This window comes from Sorghum bicolor, chromosome 6 (assembly GCF_000003195.3).
Source record: "Sorghum bicolor cultivar BTx623 chromosome 6, Sorghum_bicolor_NCBIv3, whole genome shotgun sequence".
Classification (NCBI taxonomy): Eukaryota; Viridiplantae; Streptophyta; class Magnoliopsida; order Poales; family Poaceae; genus Sorghum; species Sorghum bicolor.
The window spans coordinates 59,094,486-59,116,857 of record NC_012875.2 but is presented as its reverse complement, the minus strand read 5'-3'; the positions used below and the strand labels follow the sequence as shown (position 1 = coordinate 59,116,857).

Genomic DNA, 22,372 nt, shown 5'->3' with positions numbered 1-22,372 from the left:
GCACATGCATAGAGCATCAAATATAGATGAAAACAAAAACTAATTGCACAGTTTGTAAATCGCGAGACGAATCTTTTAAGTCTAGTTACTCCATAATTGGACAATATTTGTTAAATAAAAATAAAAGTGATACAGTATTAAAATCCAAAATTTTTTTGAATCTCAAGGCCTAAACCTAATTAGGGTGTTTATTCTCAAATTATGGTTTCTTTTTTCAACAAACTTTGTCAAATCTAGTCATGACATCATTTGCTCACCACAAATTTTAGAAGTCACAATATACTATATTTGAGAACAGAGGGAGTATAAAATATTACAATATGATTGTCAGATATAGATATATCTGTTTATTACATATTACGGACGGACTCTAAGACGCCCTCGGTTACTGCCCCTTCTATCCCAAAATAAATATCATTCTCACTTCTCAAGAAGTCAAATACTTTTAATTTTAACCAAATATATATATATAAGAATATTAATATTTATAATACTTAATTCGTAATATCACTAATAAACTTATTTAAAGATATAAATATTACACATATTTTCTACCAGCTTAGTCGAAATTGAGAAAATTTGATCTATTTCACACCGACCATGGTTATATATACCCGTACCAGAAATACTATAGTTAAACGTCCTTGGAAATATATTTTAAAATGATTCTATAAGGAAACCGTTTACAGAGAAATATCCATTTTCAGGAGCAATCAGCTCAAGAGAATCACATCTAGAAATATGATTTCTTAGGTTTTGAAATGTTATTTTTTATTTTTCCAATTGATCTCGGATGAAGACAAACCCTATATCATAGTTGTAGTGTTCAACGTGACCTAAAACTTTGTAGATGAAAAGTTCTCCATTTGAGATTATTTAGAGCCAAAAAATGGTATGTATATGTTAATACAAAAGGACAATACCTTATCCTTAGTTTTATAAGTAATAAATTTTTAATTGTGGTATTGGCGATAAAGAAAATGTATGTGCGGTGGATGTAATGGATCTAATTCTTATGGACATACTTATGACAGATGTTGAAAATTAAATCTTGCGATAGCTGCAATTTTATCATGGCATATGAAAATGTTTTATTTTAGAATGATTTTCAAATATTAAAATCACTTTTGGACAACCGTAAAAATCAATTTTCAAAGTGACTGACTTAACAAAGTCGTCTCTAAATATATCTTATTTGTATATTCGATGTTGTAGTAGCAATTTTTAAAGCCACACCTAAACATTAATTTAGATCGTCACTAGAAACAGGGCATAACTTTCAGTCCAAATCGAAGGTTTGTACGAATCCTACATGCATGCCAGAAAAATCATACGGATACTACACATGGATATCAGCATTATTTTTTTTAGAAGATTTCAGCATTATTAGGGGAAAGAAAGCTGTGATTATTTGTTTCTTTAAGTGGAAGCTGTGATTATTTGTTTTGTTTAATTGAGTAGCTAGATACGCAAATCATCCCTGCAAATCCGGGCGGGTGAGGGGCCAGGTTAGCATTTTGCACCGCGCCCCGCGGGGACTCACGCTGGAGATCTTCGTCACTGTGGCGCTAGGGTATGTATATATCTCAATGAAGAAGCTGCTTCCATTACCATTAACACTGGAAATCATTAGAAAAAAGTGTCCCCTTTGATCTCTTGAAATTACTGAACAGTTGTTTTCGTCAGTAGCTAACTCATCAATAGTTGTCAATAGCTAGTGTATGGCCCTAATTTACTATCTTGTAATGTTGTAAATAGCTAACCTGTGCTGAAATGCAATCAGTTCTTACATAAGCTGTGATGAAAAGCAGCAGCTTATATTTTATAATGTTTTGCAGAGTGTCAGCTTGAGTAACCACACATTTCAATGACATTCATTCACATTTGTTTGAACTAAGACTAATTTGTCTTTCTTCTTGCAGTGATCAGCTTACTATCTCGATTGTAGGCGCTACAGAGAAGGCTGAGAAAGATGAGATCACGAAGGTAGGAATAGAGTTTTTTTAGATAGAGAGGCATGCAGTTGGTCAGCTCAGAATATAGATATATATTTGTGTTTTATTTGGTTTGGTTAGGGGGATGAAGGAATGTTGATTTGTATTATTTGCATGCTGTCTGACATCAGGTCCTGCATGTATAATGCCGGTGATAAATGTTTCTATTCCATGCGACCATGCCCTGTTCATCAGAAATCACAAATGTAATATAAGGCCCTGTTTAGATTGGAGATGAAAATTTTTTGGGTGTCACATCGGATATGTCGAAAGGATGTCGGGAGGGGTTTTTAAAAACTAATAAAAAAACAAATTACATAGCTCGTCAGGAAACTGCAAGACAAATCTATTAAGCATAATTAATTTATCATTAGCATATGTGGGTTTTAGCACTTAAGACTAATCTTAGAGTAACTAGGCTTAAAAGATTCGTCTCGCGGTTTTCAACCAAACTGTGTAATTAGTTTATTTTTTTATGTATATTTAATGTTCCATGCATATGTCCAAAGATTTAATGGGATGGATGAAAAAATTTTGAGTGGGGAACTAAACAGGGCCTAACTAGCTGGAACCCCGCGCAGGCAGCAAGGTGACAGCATACGTGATGTACAACAGATTTTTATGCAGTGGCAAAGACCCTATGTGACAACAGTAGTTGTCTTGCAGGACCTGGATAAATTAAGTAATACATTTAGTAAAGAAATATCCAAAAAATGAACAAATATGAATTATTTAAAGGTACATATAAGGGAATCAATGTATCATTTTTATGTACCTTATTACCATATGCAGCCCTGAGTAATGAATGAAGAATTAGGAAATTCATAAGTAATAGAAATCATCCAATGATGAAACTAACATTTTTCAAACTATTTACTTATTATTATTGTACATATCTCTGTATTTGAAACAATAATGCAATGTTTTTTTCGGTAAGCACGCTCTAAGCACGCACCTAACAAATAATATGTTTGTAAACATGAGGTAGCTGCAGTTCATGAACTGGATACACACCTTTGTTTGTTTTTTCCATGAGCCACCAGACGGCCAAGCAAAATTCATGGGTGATTGGAACACACATTCTGGAAAAAATACTATGAAAGTGATATTATTCCGGATCTTATAGAATCGAAGGCAAAGAAGAGAAGTCTTGAATTCTTAATTCTATTTAATTGTCTGCTGAAGAAGCTTGGTCCTGATGAAATAATCCATGGTTGTGGAACTGCTGATCCCTGGGAGATTTTGGAGATGACTCCAGTGAATCGCCATCATTCTGATCAAGTTATTTATTGTAGTATTCGTTGGTGCTGGTTGCCTCTCGGTAGCGCTAAACCTAACTTGCTGGAAAACAGAAGCCCAAATTAGATCACGGAATGCACTGGATAATTTACAAAATGCATAGAAAAATATATGGAGAACGGTACCTGGAATACTTTGCTTAAAGTTTGGATTCCTTTAGCTCATTTTGCGTAAAGTTCTGATTCATTTAGCTCGAGTTTGCAGTTATCAGATGTAAGATTTCTTTTAAGAAACCTAAATATAGACAATATGCAAATAAACCATCTAACAAAATAACTGGTAATGGATGTTTTTTTGCCGGAATCATATAAGGGTACACGGATAGAAGGGCGAATACACAGCTCTAAAAGGCCTCGTTTGTTTGGAGTGGATTGAGAGCAGGAATAAATTTAGGTGATGCTACTATAGACTTGTTATTCCAGCTGAAACTATTCCAGCCACCCATTCCCAAGTAAACGAACGGGCCCTAAGTGATTAAAAGGCTATCCTCAATATTTTGGGGAAGTGAAGGAATGGTTGTTGTTCATACTCAGCTTTAGCATACTGGATATTTCGTCTTTGTTTCATTGAATATAACGGCAGAACCTCTATTTGAGTGCCTGTGTGAGTTTGATCTACCTCTCTTTATGTATAGTCTGCATCATAGTGGAATCCCTAAATCAATACCGCAGCAGTAAGTAGAAAGAGCATAAGTGGAGCCATCATACCATGTTTGTTGGCTGGAGGCAAGGAATACAGTTGCACCGTTACTATGAGCAGTCTAAGGCCCTGTTCGTTTCTTACGGAATGGAGGTCTAGAATGATTCCCACCAGGAATGTTGTACGAATTTATGCTATTTTTGATCATCGAGAATAAATCCATCTGGAACAATGGCTAAACGAACGAGCCCTAACTTGGAGCACGGGATCTGCTTTGTCTGCTGGTTGGAGGTTGGTCACACACCTAAATATGGATTTGGAAACATGATACGTCTCAGATGTAACTATTTTTTATCTATATCTATTATAAAGTGTGCAGCCATTACAGTGCCTAAAATTGAAATATTTTTGGATATACAAGTACAATCCAAGACATCCAAATCTATCTATAACTCTTATAAAGCAAAACCCCACTATCTAATTCTTTTGACATGCAAGGAGTCCACCTCAGCAATCCACTATCAACCTCACTATCTATTTCTCTTAAAATGCAAAGCATCCACCTCAGCAGTCCACTATCAATTTCTCTTGACATGCAAGGTGTCCACCTCAGCAATTTTCTATCATTTGCATTAAGTTCACTAGCACAAGAATTATGATATCTACATCAACAGGACACATCATCCACTATGGATACAATATCCACAATTATGCTAATAAAAGAGATATACTTATATTCATCCTTCATACCCTCGACAACGCATGGAGAATCCTCCTAGTTTGCAATATTACCAAGCATTGGTGTTACCCTCAACTGAAAGAATTAAAAAAATAGGAAATTATATAAACATGTGATGGTGTTGCCATAGCACGACGTGAACTAACTGACAACCTTAGGTGTTGCTGGCCATACACCCAACCTCAATGGAGCGCAACAATGAAAGGGATCAAACATGAACAATATTAATAAAACGGGCGTGTGTGTTGATCCTTACCTGGGTAATAAAGAACTCTGCACTCTCGACCTGAATGGACTGCAACAATGAAAGAGAGCATAAATGAGCAATAGAGTGGGTGTGTGTGAATCCTAATCTTGGTCAACGCCGGCGCTGCCGTGCGCCATGCAGGTTGATGGTCGAGGTGAGACTGAGTCAACAAAACCACCACGCGGGGAGGGGGGAGCTTGCATTGAGGGTGTTCTCTTAGGCGCGGGGCAGCCCCTAAGGCATGCGTCCATGGCAGAGTGGCCAACAGAGAATTTTTTTTTATTTTTAGTCCATTTTTAAAACAAATTTCAAATTTAGACCGCTTCTTAAAAAATTTTCAAATCTAGGCCGTTTGGCCCCGCCACCATGCATGGCGGGGCAAAAACACTGCACCCCGCCATGCATGGTGGCGGGGTAGACCCTGCCACGTGGCGCTGCATGGCCGAGGTGGCTGACCTGGACCCCGTCATGATCGCTGGCGGGTTAGGGCTACCCCGCCATGGATCATGGCGGGGTACGTACCAAGCAATGCAATGCACACGAGGCAGAGAGCTGGACTTGTTTAGTTCCAAAAATTTTTGGAAAAGTCGATACTGTAGTATTTTCGTTTGTATTTGAAAAATATTATCCAATTATGGACTAACTAGGGTCAAAAGATTCGTCTCGTTAATTTCGACTAAACTGTATAATTAGTTTTTATTTTTATCTATATTTAATACTTCATACATACGTCTAAGATTCGATGTAACGGGGAATCTGAAAAATTTTGCAAATTTTTTGGAAATTAAACAAGGCTGACAGGACATGTTTGTCCTCTCGTACGAATTGAGCACATCATGGAGTCTAGTCTAGGGTCTTGTTTAAGTTGCGAAATTTTTTTGGTTTTGGTACTGTAACATTTTCGTTTTTATTTGACAAACATTGTCCAATCATAGAGTAACTAGACTCAAAAGATTCATCTCGCAATTTACTGGCAAACTGTGTAATTAGTTTTTGTTTTTATCTATATTTAATATTCCATATATGTGCTGCAAGATTTAATATTATAAAAAATCTTGAAAAGTTTTTGAGTTTTAAGGTCATCATGTCGCTTTGGACAAAGCCTAGCTCTAGCAGCAGCCGTAGTCATCATCATGTCCATAAAGCTGCGCCCATAGTTCAGGCATTGTTTAGTTCCCAAAATTTTTTAGATTTCCCGTCACATTGAGTATAGTGGCATATGCATAATACATTAAATATAGACAAAAATAAAAACTAATTATACAATTTATCTGTAAATCGCGAGATGAATCTTTTGATACTAGTTAGTTCATAATTAGATAATATTTGTCAAATAAAAACGAAAGTGCTACAGTAGTAAAATCCGAAATTTTTTCATAACTAAACAAGGCCTGAGTGGTCAGTTCGGCCACTTTTCCCGAGTCGGTCGTGCATGTTCACGTGACCACACCACCAAGTCTTGTCAGCCTTGTTTAGTTCCAAAAAATTTTGCAAAATTTTTTAGATTTTCCGTCACATCGAATCTTTAGACATATGTATAAAGTATTAAATATAAACAAAAATAAAAACTAATTGTACAGTTTGATCGAAATTGACGAGACAAATCTTTTGACCCTAGTTAGTCCATAATTGGACAATATTTGTCAAATACAAACGAAAGTGCTACAGTACCGATTTTCCAAATTTTTTTAAACTAAACAAGATGCGGGCGCGGGTAGGGTAGGGTAGGACAGAGGGAGAGAAAGAGCTTTTAGTGGTCCTGGGCGTGCCCCGCCATGATCCACGGCGGGGTGCGCAAACCCGCCATCAGTCACGGCGGGGTACACGTCAGCGTACTCTGCCAGCCATGCGCCACGTCACCAGTGCACCCCGCCGCCATGCATGGCGGGGTCATGTGTATTTGCCCCGCCATGCATGGTGGCGGGGCCAAACGGTCTAGTTTTGAAATTTTTTTCCTAAACGGCCTAAATTTGAAATTTGTTTTAAAAATGGGCTAAAAATAAAAAAATATTCCCAACAGAAGGACACGATGCAGATGCGGAAACAGACATGTTGGGTTTAAGAAGACATGTGCTCAGTGCTCCGCTGCTATAATGGCAAAACCAAAGATTTGTCCTGGACAGTACTGTCAAGCCAAACAAGTGAGAACTATCCCAACTAAGGCACCATACATCTGAAATTTGCTTGTTTCTTCTTGGTAGTTTGAACCTCCATTGTTCAGCAGCAATCTTACAGCTAGTGAGGATATCATCCGAAAGTTGCGAATTTGAACCACGATCGTTGGAAAATTGCATGTGTTTGTGTGCTTGTTCCCCTTCGTTAATGTCAATAGCTCCGGTGCATTCATGTAATCTCGCCAATAAATGTTCATTGCGATTAAAAAGAAACAAGCGAACGAGTCCCACGTGAAATAGAGCTGTGAAAATCACTTTCACCCACCAGCACTCGCAGTAGGCAACTAGCCGTTTGGTGCACGCGCAGCACCCCTGCTGCCAGATCCCCCCAACCCACGATGCCATCCCTGAAACTCCCGGCAACTCCAGTGGCCGATGCCCACCGCGACCTCTATATATATGGCCACCCCACCCCATCGGCCCTGCCATTCCGCCCTCGATCGCAAAGCAAGCCTCCGCACAGCGAATCAAACAAGGCTCGCTCAAACACCAGTCGAATTCCAAGTTCCAACCATGTGCAAGGCGGTGATCACGCTCTCGTCGCTCGTCTGGCTGCGCCACACGCTGCGGCGGTGGCGGTCCCGCGCCGCGGTTCCGGCGGGGCACGTCGCGGTGTCCGTGCGAGGCGGCGGCGACGGCGACGGGGCGGCGTTGGGGCCGAGGCGGTTCGTGGTGCGAGTGGCGCGCCTCGGCCACCCGGCGTTCCGGGACCTGCTGCGGCAGGCAGAGGAGGAGTACGGCTTCCCGGCGGGTCCCGGACCGATCGCGCTCCCCTGCGACGAGGGCCACTTCCTCGACGTCCTCAGCCGCGTGTCCTCGTCGGTCGCCTCGTGCGGCCTCCGTCGGTGCGCGCGCGGCGAGTCCCGGCCGCTGCTGCAGGGGAGAATGGCCGTGGATCACAACCTCGTCTGGTGATCAGAAGCTGCGGCCAGTGCGAGGGGTAAAGAGAAGGCAAAAGCGTCTCGGCCCGGCTGGCGCAGCCGAGAAGACCGTGCACACGGGCACAGGCGGCAGACGCCGGGGCACATCCGGGCGCCGTGCCGCCGTCGTCCCGTGAGCCAAAGGAAGCAGCGCAACGGCGACGGCTGGGGCACGGACGACGTTGTTAACAGCTTTCCTCTCAAAGTCTTAATGAGCAACTAGAAAGCCTAGAATTTTATTTGTAGAAACTTTGGTTCCTGGTAATGAGAAAATGGTTATTATAGGACTCTAATCGTGTGGCATCTCCGAAATAGGATTCCTAACGTTGGTAATAAGACTCTAAACGTTGGTAATAAGCTGTAATGACATTTTGTGCTTTTTTAATCTTTTTTCTTATCTAAATACTTGTTGTATTTGTTCCTAAAGTGACTTTTTTATCCTTTAGTCATTAGACTGTAATGGTTGTCTACGTTACGAAAAAAAAAACATTGTAAGCTTCCTGGCTTTTCATTAACCGATGCCTTGTTGCCTTGCTGCCATGCCGCGCATGGTCGTGGCTGCCGTGCTGGCTGGCCATGGTCATGGCTTCCTGTCAGTAGTAAATATTGGATGTCGGCCAGGTACCTCCCGCTCTTGGTGCTCCGTGCTGCCTGCAACCCGATGTCCAGGCAGATCGCAGATGGCCCGCCGCCGTTGGGGGCTCGACGGCGGATTGGCAATACCGTCATTAACTAAAAATACATGTATTTTAAATTACCAATTTTGATTAAAAAAAGTTTGAAATGTTATTAGAGCTTATGAACAACGTTTGGAGTCCTATTTAGGAGAAAGCAATGTTAGGAGTTCTATTATAGAGAAACCTATTATTTGGAGTCCTATTAAGTAGCTCCATCGACTGTACAAGCCTCTGCCGTTTTTTTTTTCAGAAAAAGGAGAGCAAGAGTTCTCTTCCCTGCGCAACTTTTTCTTGGGTCCTGGTTTGCCATACAAGGTCTTCTTTAGTTTCGAAAAGTAAAAAATTTTCGGTACTGTAGCACTTTCGTTTGTTTGTGACAAATATTATCCAATCATAGACTAACTAGAATCAAAAGATTCGTCTCGTGATTTACAGCTAATCTGTGTAATTAGTTTTTGTTTTCGTCTATATTTAATATTTCATGCATGTGTCACAAGATTTGATGTGACGGGAATCTTAAAAAATTTTTGGTTTTCAAGGTGAACTAAACAAGGCCCAAGTGTTCGTGATACACCGATACTGAGGTGACGAACCAGCCGTTGATGCATGGAGCATGACCAAGGTTTCCTATCTCTTTGGTTCTCTAGCTTTCATGTTTTCTTTTTCTTCCTCCTATATCTCATCAATTCGCAAGGTAAAAGCATCTCTAAGAGTTTAGCAAAATAACTTGGAATCCATATAATTTTGGCAAAACAAGAAAAATTTGCCTCCAACAGTTGGGTAAATAAACTTGGTAAAAATAGCAACTTGGCATATCAACTTGCCATCACGATTTCTGGCGCCACGTTTCCTTCCTCTGTGCACACGAAACCTTCACGCATTTCCTTCCCCCGTGTGCGCGAAGAAAAGGGTACGCCTCCTTCATCCGCGTGAAGAAAAGGTCGCGTCGCCGCTGTTCTTCGTTTCTCCTCGATGCGAAGCCTAGCCGTCAGCGTTTAGGATGCACAACTAGGGTAGTCGACGTCTACTAGGGCAAGGCCAGCGCTATAGGTAGTCATTGTCCTTCTAGGGTTCACGCTAGGTCTGACGTTACGGAACCGATCGATGAAGCTACGATGCGGCGACAGAATCGTTTGCGCGAAGGGGAGGAGGGGAAGCGCGCGGAATCAGTAGCGCCCAAGGAAAAAACCATCTTGTGGGCCTTCTTTTTTTCATTTTACCAAGTCTAAAATAGCAAACTCTTAGAGAGGTGCTATTTTTTTACTCCCTATATTATTGTGGGAGTTGGCAAATCACAAGATTTGCTAAGTAAAAAATAGATAACTCTTGAAGATGCTCTAGGCCTCGTTTGGTTTCTCGAACGATTCCTAACGAGAATGGTTTCTAAGAATAGTTGGCTAATTTGTATAACCTTGATCAAGTCAGAACAATTCCCGTGTGGAGCGGCCCATTCCGGACTAACCGAACGTGATCTTAATCAAGCGCATGAGACACTAGAGGTGCAAAGGGGTAACCTTTAGGTGCACCTCCAAACCTCTTTTGTTCAAATATTTGTACTACTTCTTAATTTTTTTAGAGAAGTAGTATAAATATTTGAACTAAAGAGGTTTAGAGGTGCACCTAATCATCACTCATTTGCACCCCTATGAGACACCAATCTACTGGGATAAGGTATGGTTGGGATCACAACAGACTCGTTTATTTGTTTGTGCAAGACTGGGGCTCGATTTAACTGCAAGGGGCTCAATTCAGCAAAGGGGGAATCTAGATCTGCACAACAATGCACTTGTTTTGGCGATAGAAGATCAATTCGGCGGTGGAAAGCTTAATTGTTGCATGGACAGCCTTGTTGAATGCCCACATGTAGGTCGCTGGCCGATCTCAATAATACGACATGGCGAATTGATAGTCGCCTGCCATTGGAACCTTGAGAACAAAATTGGCTCGCCCGCACAAGCGAGAAAATCTCTGCTAGGCTTGGCAAGTTTGCTACATGCATCAAGAGAAGCTAGAGGACAAGCCTCTGCATCAAGAGAACTCTGATGAAAAGCTGCTGGAGAAGCCAATTGAAAAGCCTATTGACAAACTTATGGAAGAGCCAGCTTACCAGATAATTGAAAAATCAATTGAACTACCTACTCAAAAGATAACTGAATCACCAACTGATGAGCCAGCTGAAAAAAAAAATGATGCACCAACCGAAGAACCAGCTGAAAAAATAACAGAGACAACATCTGAGGCCTTGTTTAGTTTTTGGTTTTTGGGGTGAACTAAACAAGGCCTGAAAATACAGGTGAAGGGACAATAGAAAATGCAACAGAAGAGACACCTGAAAGGGCAGTTGAGGAACTAATTGAAGAGCCAGATGAAACTATTTCTGTCTCATCAACTGGGCCGAAGGAGGGGGAAAACACATCACTTGTTGAAGGAAGCAGTGCAGACCCTGAGGAAGATCATTTGGAGTCTGCATCTACTAATCTTCAGCCTGGCAGCAGCACTTGCATTGTAAGTTGCAATTATTGCTCTTTTAGCATTATGCTTAGCTGTTCCTCATCCAATGTTATTAATTATTTATATATTATCAACGTAAAAAAACAAGGCATTATCCATTTGCATGACTACAGGCAAGGGAAGAGCTCCTGAATCAGAAGCATCCGGTGAAAATGCAAGCTGTTATACGTGGACATCTAGTTAGAAAGCAGGCTTCAGAATCTTTACAATGCTTGCTTGCGTTATTAAAATTCAAGGGTTAATCTGGGTCATTAAGCACAACATTCATCAGGAAAGATTCAGGTGAATGAAATTTTCATGGCTTTTGCAAAGGAGCAAGTTCAGCATGACAATCTGCAGCAGAATCTGCTTGGTGCAGTGCACCAGCAGTGAGGACCCGACTAGCAAGTTTCACAGTTCAGAAAAAGAAAGGAAAAGAGCACAGGCCAACTTGACCGCAACATAGTTGACAACACAGGGCAAGAGAAATTAGAATCCAACAGACAGAGGTTATATTTAACTTGGTTCTCACACACCTGACAGAAGCATAGTTATCACAAATGACATTACATAGTTCACACAGCTGTCCTGACATAGTTCACACAGGTAGCTTCAACATTGTTCACACGGCTGACTTGAGCAAAAGACATCTGTGCATAGTTCACACAGCTAGCTTCAACAGGCGGGTGGTAGCGGGATCCGGAGGGAAGAGCTGCTTCAGTTGGGAGGCGTCTGCAGGCATAGAGGCGGCGGCGAAAGATGCTCTAAGCTTCCTCGGCATCGTTGGGCTCCCAAACCAACTGAAACGAACAATACAAATTAGAACAATAATTAAACACAGTTAGTACCTAGTATAAGTGTATAACAGATATGTATTATTATCACATAAACGTACCACGTTGTGTTCCTGAAGAAAGTCCCTCACATCCTGCGAACATATAGCATATCCAGTGGAAAGATTAAATACACCATGAAAAACACCCACATATTGGCCGGCGCCATTTAGAACAGGGGCGCCAGAGAATCCGTTGTCAGCTACCATACCAGGAATCTCTAACAGCCTCATGGTGTATCCCTTAAAATTTACCGCAGTGATGGCATCATATGTCCAATGACAAAAGGAAACTTGCCCAATGGCACAAGAACCAGCTCTTTGAGGTGGCCACCCAGCTAGGACCATCTTCTGCATCTTGCTAGGATCTGCATCAGCTCTATGGATAACTGGATGCATGGCTTCGCACCAGGTCCTCGCACCTCCCACATCTGTCTCATCTCTGTCACACAGATATCCAACATCAAACTCGAGAACCATCAAATCCTTCTGAGTATCCAGAGCAATAACTCGTGTCTGAGTAGGAAATCTGAGGCGCTCAGATATTTTCTGATTGATGAGCCTTGTGCGAACATTTACCTCATGGTGATAACAGTGAACATCAAACCTAAACAGGGCGTTCACTTCTTCAAGATTGAACTGGTTATGGTTGTCTGCTGTAAAAATGTCGGCAATGACATGGGCGCATGTAAGGACCCTCAGAGTAGTGTCATTGGCTGCCACCACAAAACCAGTTGCTTGCCTCTCTCTTGTGTTAGCTGTGATAGCATCATCAAGATTTTTGATACCACGACATCTCCTATCATCTTTCTCCACATCTTTTGCAACTTTTTTGTATCTTTTTTTGAGCTCCTCATTGTCCATCAAGCCCCGAGGATTAACAAGAACACAGAACAGTGAAGGTAGTGCTGCCATGGCAACCAGACGCTCTTCCTCTCTGTCGAAGCCAAGAGGTCCTGGTGCTCCTCCCAAGTCTTGGCCATGATGCGCCATAGCTGATTTAGAAAAGCAACAACAATCGGCAAGCATGTATTAGTCCAAAGTCCAAGGCTAGGAGCGAAGGTGGGCTCCGGACGGTGCTGATTCCGGCCTTTGGGCTTCACGCCCCGATCAGAAGAGAAGGTAAGGAGGAGACCGGGGCGCTCCCTAGGTGCTCGTGAAAATTCCCGAGCGGTCCTGCCGTGCTCATTCAGGCTCGTTTGGCAACAGCGTCGCACTGGTTGGCCGTGTCGGCGGTGCTCGTGTTTGTGCAGGCTGTGCGACGGTTAGCTGCGTCACCACGATCAAGCGCGGAGGGCAACAAAGGGGTCAAGGCGCGCACCAAGGGCGCCTTGGATGGAAAAACCGAGGGCGCTGCCGTCCGTGAACAGACCCACGGCGCTCCCTGGTTCGGCCGGTCTAATCGCCGAAAGCGTGGCCTTGGCGTGCTGTGCACTGTGCAGACTGGGAGAGATGGAGCAGAGGCAGCAGGGAGCTTCGGTGGTGGGCGTGTGTGCGCCCGGCCGCCCGCGTGCGGTGATTGGGCAACCTCGTGCCGGCATGGTGCGGAGCGTGTGGCAGGGGGTGAGGCTAGGCCGCTAGGCAGCAGGAAGGCTGAAGCTTGGGCTCGGCATACGTGCACGAGGTGCGTCGGCCGTGGGTGTGCTGTGCTTGCGAGCATGGCCGTGGTCTTGACGTGGCGACGGCGTCCACGGGTCATCCCGTGCGCGTCGCGGCGAGGCTGGCAAGGGCAGCAGAGGCCAAGGCACGTGGTCGGCATGATTCGCGCGGCGTGCACGCACTGCGCCCCAGCGCGGTCATGGCCGGGGATTCCCGGCTGTGTTTGCAAGGGGGAGGAGGGCAACAGAGGAAAAGGAAGGGCTTTTGGTCGTGCGCTCACCGGAAGGTTTTCGCGAGGTCGCGGTTCTGCCGATGGAGCAGTGGCCAGGAAGGCAGAGCGCGTGATCTTGAGCTCGTGCTCGTGCAAGGCTGTGTGTTGGTGCTCTCGTTGACGCCACAGTGGGTTGTTCCTTGGGCACGGCACTCGCCGGGCCGGAGGCCGGCCGGAACAGGCAGGGGTGTCCTCCAAATCCGAACCAAGGAACAAAAAAAGGCGGAGCTTGGCAGAGCAAGGCTCACCGATGGTTAGAGGGAGGCCGTACGCACAGACGGGGGAGTGGCGTGGCCGGTGCTGTGCGCGTCCTGTGGAGCAGGGTGGCCGTCCGGTGTAGTTGGACGCGGTGCAGGCTCGACGCGGCAGTGCGTCTTGGCGAAGGCAAGACGCTCGCGGTCGGAGGGATGCCGCTGCGGACACCGTGCTGTGACCATGACCACCAAACGAAACGGGTGAAGGTTGCTGGCAGTCAGAGATGGTGAGAAAGGTAGAAACTTTGACGGCGGGGGGCTCACCGTCACCGACGGCAGATCCTGCGCCGCAGGCAAGGGTGAAGCTCGATCGTAGAGGCCGACGCCGTGCCCCTGCGCCCTGCCCTTGGAGGTGAGGACGGAGACGTCTTGTGGCGTGAGGAGGGTTGGGAGCCGCCGCTCCGCGCTCGGGTGCGCGAGGGCGTCGGGGGGCCAGGGGTTTATTCCGTTGTGAGTGAGAGGACGGAAAGCAGAAGAGGAAGAAAGCCGCGCGTGGTGACGGCGCCTGACGGGGAGCTGCTTCCGACTCTGCAGCTGGCGAGCGGGACCCCAACCCAAGGACCAAGGTCACGGCGTCCCCGCCCCGCGTTCGATCGAGGAGTGCGGACGTACGGGGTAAAGGGAAGGTTTCCAAGGCGAGGAGGAGGCGAGGAGGAGGAGCGGCTCGGTGAAAACAAGAGACGGCGGTCGATCGACGGGAGAAAAACGACACGTCCTCGAGACCGCTGGGCTGCGGTGCAGTGCATCGTTAGCCACTGACCCGTGGGCCCTCCGGGCGGCAGCAGTGTCGCAGCCAGCGGTGTTCGCTGCTGCCCCCGCGGTGCAGGTGCTTGCGTGTGCGGTCAAATTAAACCGGCGTCAGCGACTGGCTGGCATGCAGCTGCTGCGGGGGAATTCAAACGGGCTACAGGAGAGCGAGCATGCACGATGATGGTGCGGTGCCGATCACTGCTGGCTGAGCATACGTGTCCGTCCCGTTGGGAGAGGAAACAGGCAGCAGTTGGTGTTGGCGACGAGAAACTGTCGCACAGCACAGCGCCATGCAAGGTCATCGGCGTGGCATGGCCACCGGGCATATATGGTGTTGGCTTGGCTTCTCATAGGCGCGAAATAGAGACACAGCATGGAGAGTACGTGTGAATCCACGTGCAACAAGACATGATGCACTCAATGTGCTGCTCAGGCCTTCCCAAATGCTCCACCTTAGAGTATTGCCCTAGTTTCCACATCTAAATTGAGTGTCAAAAGCAATACAGAGCTTATAGAGTGTGTTTGGTTGGCACCCCAACCTGTCCATGGCTCACTTGGGCCAATTTTTGGGTGTTTGGTTGGCTGTCCTAGACTTGGGACCTGGCTAACCAGAGCCGACCGTACGCCTGGAGCCTGGCCAGTATTGAACGCCCGAATTGGCCGTTCTCCTGGAGCCAAGCCCGAGCCAGCCCCGTGTGGCTTTCTCGTCACCGCTTGTCCTCGTCTTCAGTGAAGTTGCCGCAGCGCAGCAGCCCCGCTACCTTGGGAGCGCCAGCACCCTTCCCCGTGCGACTGGATCTATGCCACCAGGGCATCGCACGACTTCGGGGGCCTCGCCCGCACCGATGCCGAGGTCGAGCCCATGGCAGCCTAATTTCGTCGTCCGATCCCACGCCGCTCCAGCGTCCCCTCAACGCCACCGCGCCGCCGCCGAGCTAAGGAGGTCACGCGCAGCATCGAGGACCTCTGCTGGCACGAGTGCCCTGTCGGCTCCATCCTCTCCGTCCGCGCCGGGATGCCGTCGCCCGCCGCCGCGGCGGCCGAAGCCCCATGGCCATCTGCACCATCGCCCCTGGCTCCACGGAGCGCACTTCCCCGCCGAGCCTGGTCGGCGCCTCCTCGCCCCTGGCGCCGGCTTTGCCCGCCGCGGCTAGGAGGAAGCGTTCCCGGACGAGCAAAGCGGAGGCCGCATGTTTGAGTTCATGTCGCGGCTGCTGGTGGGTGCGAGGAGTGAGGGGGAGGTGAGAAGGAGCCCAACGAGCAGGAGGAAGAGAAGGGATTTACTATAATTAGACCCCCAAGGGAATATTGAAAGATATTAAGCACGACTTATGGCAAAAATAGTTCATGCAAAGAGAAGGAATTGACTATAATGAGACATTGTCTCTAGTCTCATGTAAAGATTACTTCAAAACCATAATGGCTTTAGTGGCACACTATAATTTAGAGTTACATCAGACGGATGTAAATACAACAATCCTCAATGGGGATCTAGAGGAAAACGTTTACATGGCACAACCAAAAGGTTGTCATGGAAGGCAAAGAAGGAATGGGATGCCACCTAAAGAAACCGATTAAAGCAAGCTTCTAGATAGTGGTACTTGAAGTTTGCCAAAACAATAAGGAATTTTGGGTTTAAAGCAAACGTTGAGGACAATTGCGTTTATGCAAATTTTAAGAATGGAAAATACAACTTTCTAATCCTATATGTAGATGATATCTTACTTGTTAGTAGTGATGTTAGTCTACTACTAGAGACAAAGAAGTTTTAAGTTTGATATGAAAAATCTTGGTTAAGCTTCATTTATTTTGGGCAAAGAAATTCACCGAGATAGAAGAAAATGGGTATTAGGACTGTCACAAAAGACATACATAGAAAAGGTTCTAAAAAAATTCAGCATGCACAAATGTAGTGCATCACCTGCACCCACAGTCAATGGCGATAGATGGGGATTTTCAATGCCCTGGGAACCAGTACAAGCTCGATCAAATGAAAGTGGTTCTATATGCTTTAGCTGTCGGAAGCTTATAGTATGCTCAAGTGTGTATGCGCCCTAACCTAGCATTTGTTACTAGGTTACTTGGGCCTTGTTTAGTTCACCTTGAAATCCAAAAAGTTTTCAAGATTTCCCGTCACATCAAATCTTGCGGCACATGCATGAAGCATTAAATATAGACGAAAATAAAAACTAATTACACATTTTGTCTGTAAATCGTGAGACGAATCTTTTGATCCTAGTTAGTTCATGATTAGAAAATATTTGTCAAATAAAAACGAAAGTGCTACAGTAGCGAAATCCGAAATTTTTTCGGAACTAAACAAGGCCTTGGTAGATTTCAAAGCAATCTAGGACTAGAACACTAGAAATTAGTAAAGAAAGTCTTGCGTTATTTGCAAGGCACAAAAGGCCTCATGCTAATGTATAGAAGATCAGATTCCTTGCACATAGTAGGGTACACAAAATCTGATTATGTGGGAGATGATAGAAAATCCATGTCTAGATATGTGTTCACTCTCGCAGGGGGACCTATTTCATGGAAAAGCTCAAAACAAACCATTGCTACATCGTCCATAATATATGTCGAGTTTGTAGAATGTTATGAGGCGACGGGGGCACATGAACTGGTTAAAAAAGTTCATACCCGGTTTGAAGGTTGTCGATAGCATATATAAACCACTAAAGTTATACTATGATAATGATACAACGGTACAATACGCTCAGTACAAAAGGTCAAGTGGTGCTGCCTAACACATTGACATAAAGTACTTGTTGTGAAAGATAAAGTCTGGGATCAAATTATAAGTCTTGATCATATAAGTACTGAAAAGATGCTCGCGGATTCGACTACTAAAGGCTTACCACCTAACATGTTTAAAGAACATGTAGTCGGCATGGGTTTAAGGGAAAGCCTATGATTCATGGGGGTTTAAGGGAAAGCCTATGATTCATGCACAATTAAAGAGCCCAAAGTTAAAGTAACTATTTTGGATTAGAGATGTGTATTGTAGCGATTAATCTATCTTTAATTTACCATGACGATGATACATACTCTATGTGCTTATTTGTGATGGAACAGGTAAAGTGAAAAGTATTTAAGTCAAAGCTAAATGTTAAAGTATATGTTGAGATCAAGGGGGACAATGTTGGATTGATCTCCCACTGTCGACGAAAGCTGGTCGGCAGTCTACTTTGGGGTATACCCACGGTAGTAGTTTATCGGTAGACGGTGCGCAAACTACGAACTCGATGGTGACGCAAGACACGGACAAGCTTTTTATCCAGGTTCGGCCGCCGAGTTGGCGTAATACCTACGTCCTGCGTCTGGTTGTATTGATTTGTGTTGAGGGAATAATGTGTCCTAGGGGGGTCCCTTGCCTCTCCTTATATAGTCCGGAGGGCAGGGTTACAGATCTGACAACTAATCCTAGTCGGTTACAATTGCCATAGATAGTTCGGTATCAATTCCTATTCTAACCAACTAGAATCTTGCTTGATCTCCACGTCTTATTCCCTTGCGTGAAACTCCGAGCTGTCGGATCAAGCTTCGAACTTGTCTCGTAATGGGCCAAGCCTCCTGGCCCAAGTCTAGCCGTAAGGGTATAGGGGTTTATATCCCCACAGCTAGTCCCCGAGCACCATGTATTGTGAAGTAACACGCCGTCTTGAGCTTCTTCGACCAATGAAACTTAATATCTTCAATCATTATGAAAATTGCCCCAAATAGTTGCGACAACAGTATGAACAAATCTAAAGGCATCCAATTAACTTCATCGTCGAAGGAGCCAATTGTTCGAAGAATGCATGGTGCTCTTGAGAAAAAATATTCCTTTTTTGGTGAAGTGTGCCCACTTTACTTTCGTGAAAAGCACAGTCCATCAACAAGACAAGCAAGTTCACCGTAAGGTGAAGTGTGCCCACTTAGTCCCCGAGCCTGGTAGCAGGTGACGTAGTCACGTGGTGCCAGGGTCCAAAAAAGAATCTCCAAAGCTGCTTTGAATGTGAGATGCATCGCTAGATGCATCGTATCGATGTATTCCTCGAGCTTGCTGGAAGGCGAAGTATGAACCTTGTAGCAAGGTCTAAAAAAACCGAAATTATCCAGTCCCCAAGCATCTCATGCTCATTTACCATAGAGTTTGCAATTCGCCGAGCTGGTCAACCAGTCCCCGGGTGTACAATGGTCGGCGTCCGGTTCGGCTTGCTGATTTCCAAACCAATAAACTAAACGACCAGTCCCCGAGCATCAAGCGCTCGGTGGTCGGAGCAGTCTCAACAAATCTGACGACCAGTCCCCGAGCACCAAGTGCTCGTTGGTCGGTGCACTCCTTGAAGGCCCAACAACCTAATTAGGTCTTGACTCGTGCCCTGATCGCGGGTGTCCAACCCATCTATGGCTAGAGGGCCCGTGTCATCCTTCACTATAAAAGAGGTGGGGGTTGACGGCTCTCAATATGAGGTTGACCGTGAGCCGCCACTCCCCCCAACACAACCCTAAAACCAATCTCGAGTAGGGGCACAACCAAGTGATGGGAAGCTCCTCCACTGCTCTTCATCGTCCATTCTTCTTCAACCATCTTTGCCCTAGCACAGATCTTCACCACCCATGGCATGGCAGCCTTGGGATCCAACTCCACCGTGCCTGCACTTCCCTCCAACAACGGTTTGTGTATCACCATCTCTCTCTCTCTCTAGATCACACGCTAGGGTAAAAACCTAGCTTTGGTACCATTGTTATGCATACCCATACTTAGCTTGTTATGATGCTTAAAGGACAGACAAAATGGTTAAGAGAACTAACATCCAAAATTGATAATGGTATACATCAGCAATAATCATTTAAGTATTTGACTCATTTGACGATGGGTCAAGTGTGCTACCAAACACATTGACACTAAGTTATACATTGTGAAGGAGATAGTCCGGAATCATATTAAAAGTATTGAGCAAGTGCTCACAGATCCACTTACCAAAGACTACCACCCAGAGTGTTTAGAGAACACACACTCGACATGGGTTTATGGGAAGACCTATGATTTTTAGACAATAAGGTTCCATAGTTAAAGAATCTATTTCAGAACAGAGATGTGTATTGTAGTTGTTAAATCTATCGGTGATTGACCGTGACGATGAAGCGTGCTCTGTGAACAAACCTGTGATGGAATAGGAAAACAGATAAATCTAAAGTTTAAGATATAAGGTGAGATCAACCTAACATACGCGATAAAAAATCTCTACCAATTTTTACATCACTTCGCAATCTACATCCATGAAGCCAGTTTTAGAGGATCGGTGAAAACAACATTAGTTGATCAAGACATTGACCAAATAGGCATTTAAGTGAGCTATAATTCATTAGCATATTTTTTTTCAAACTTCAAAGCCCCTTAAATCTAGTAAGCACCACTTGTAGTTATATATACCTATGGGAAACTCAAGCTAAACTGTCAATACATATAGAACCTCGAAGACTTGTAACTTATGTGCTATTTTTCCATCTTGCCTCATCATCCACAGAAAAAAAAACAAAAAAGAAGTGAAAAGGGGTTTCTTTGAATTTGATCCGAGCACAAAGAAACTAATCAAATTTCACTACAGTCCTAATCTGCTCTAGGCAAGTATCTTTACAAATTTACACTGTCATGTGATCTGTAGTATGCCAATCTAGAATTACCGTCAGATTACTTATGCCAAAAAAATTCTGGCTTGCTGTTGCAGTGTTGCTTATGTGACTACGTATTATAAAGATATTTCTTGTTTTGGTCATGTACTCATGTTAGTTTAATATGATTATATAGATGTAGTTATTGTCCCCATGAGGATTTCAAGACCTACCGATAGGAAGTGCCGTTTAACAATGTAAACATCAGCTCTTCTTTTGCTGCAAGTGTCTCCTATGAACGTAACCTCTGTGATTTGATTTGGAATGGAGCTCCATCTGTAATAATTGTTTAATTCAGCTGTGGTGTGATTTAAATTGGATCTCTGAGGGGTTATAATAACTGCCTGTTAACTTATTTAATGTCTTTTAGTTTGTGAACTGTAGTGATATGTTACAAAAAAAAAACCCTGCAATGATTAGGGCCTAATGCCACGCTTCTGTTGACCATGGCATTGACCAATGACCAAAGATGCTATGATTAGGCTAAAACGAAGTTGTTTCAACCTTATCATGGCACACTACTGACGTTAGCATGGCGTGAGATCATTATTGTTCTAGAATTAACTTTTAGCCATTTAACTTTATGTCCCTGAAAAAATACATCTTCTTTATATGACCTCTTTTATTTTGACCTTACCTGTATGGCTTTAAAATAAAATTATCTTCTTTCTTTGGCTTTCTATCTATTTTTTGCACCTAACGGTGTTAAGTCAAGGATAAAATGACCATTTGCCCCTGACAAACAAATCCAGAGTTTATTTGTCTAGTATACATTTGGAGTACTATTACACAAATAAATTTTAAAATGTATAGGTAAATTTATAGTAATATTACACAAATAAGTTTGAAAATATACAAGTAAGTTTGTAGTAATATTAGACAAATAAGTTTTAAAATATACGGCAGACAAATAAAATTTTGCATTTTTTTGTTAGGGGTAAAGTGGTCATTATAACATTGATTTAACACCATCAAGTGCCAAAAAATGGACGAAAGGCCATAGAAGGAAGAAAATATTGTTTGGGGTCATATGAGTAAGTTCAAAATAAAAAGGTTCATGTAAGAAAGATGCATTTTTTCTGAGGCCATATAGGTAAATATCTCATTAACTTTTGACTTAACATTGGCATGGACAATATAATAGTTATTATAATAATGGTGGTTCTACAACATTTGAGAACCTCTTAACACCAAATGACCCAAATCTGATCCATCTGGCGAATTAGTATAATGATTGTCGCACAACCACGATCTGTTGAAAGAAAAAACTTTGGGATGAAAAAAATGCAATTGCTTGAATTATCAGGGTATTTTTAATAATAATATAACACACTTCAAACGGTAAGAAGAGTCAATCGTTATTTCCAATGTATGTATGAGGAAAAAACATGGCATGGAAGAATGCCGCTGCTTGAACTACTGGGTATTTTTATTTAGTAATATATATTCCTTCCGTCCTATTATATATAAGGCGTAACCATCTCTGGTTCAAAGACTAAAAACATATTTAATTCTCTCTCACAACACTTATACTACTATATATTTGTGTTTGTGAGAGAGCATGACTTATATCATAGGACATGAATAAAAAAAAGGTTATGCCTTATATACTAGGACGGAGGGAGTATAATGTAACACATATTCATTCTCAAATTATCATGACATTAATTATTAATTTTTCGTTACCACACACACAACCCAAATAAAAAAAGAAGTTGTTGGGCCACATGACACCCTTTTCTGCATTCTGCAACAAGTCTCTTGTTGGGCCAAGGCCTATTACTTGGAAGGGTGGAGCACATGACACAGTTGTTGTCTTCCTCAAA

The 22,372-nt window shown here is 43.8% G+C and overlaps 2 protein-coding genes and 1 long non-coding RNA gene across 4 annotated transcripts; 2 read left to right on the top strand and 1 right to left on the bottom strand.

Moving 5' to 3' along the window:
• Positions 6,947 to 8,397, top strand: LOC8155537. Its single transcript, XM_021464075.1, has one exon. It carries the CDS (start codon positions 7,468 to 7,470, stop codon positions 8,005 to 8,007), a length of 540 nt encoding a protein of 179 aa, XP_021319750.1. The 5' UTR covers positions 6,947 to 7,467; the 3' UTR covers positions 8,008 to 8,397.
• LOC110436613 lies at positions 10,990 to 12,030 on the top strand. The gene is made up of 2 exons (XR_002454421.1): positions 10,990 to 11,194; positions 11,314 to 12,030. It is a non-coding gene; the product is annotated as an uncharacterized LOC110436613 (long non-coding RNA).
• Positions 11,350 to 14,568, bottom strand: LOC8155729. 2 transcript variants are annotated; one of them, XM_021464015.1, is made up of 4 exons: positions 14,400 to 14,568; positions 14,130 to 14,308; positions 12,075 to 13,006; positions 11,352 to 11,979 (listed from the first exon to the last, which is right to left on the bottom strand). In XM_021464015.1, the coding sequence occupies exons 3-4, from the start codon at positions 13,002 to 13,004 to the stop codon at positions 11,944 to 11,946; spliced, it is 966 nt and encodes a 321-aa protein (XP_021319690.1). In that variant the 5' UTR covers positions 13,005 to 13,006; positions 14,130 to 14,308; positions 14,400 to 14,568; the 3' UTR covers positions 11,352 to 11,943. The 2 variants fall into 2 exon arrangements, with proteins under 2 accessions (XP_021319689.1, XP_021319690.1); XM_021464014.1 differs by having other exon boundaries at positions 11,350 to 13,006.

Bases quoted from the DNA above. Each gene is read 5' to 3' on its own strand.
- LOC8155537 (XM_021464075.1), top strand. From the start codon at position 7,468: ATGCCCACCGCGACCTCTATATATATGGCCACCCCACCCCATCGGCCC.
- LOC8155729 (XM_021464014.1), bottom strand. From the start codon at position 13,004: ATGGCGCATCATGGCCAAGACTTGGGAGGAGCACCAGGACCTCTTGGC.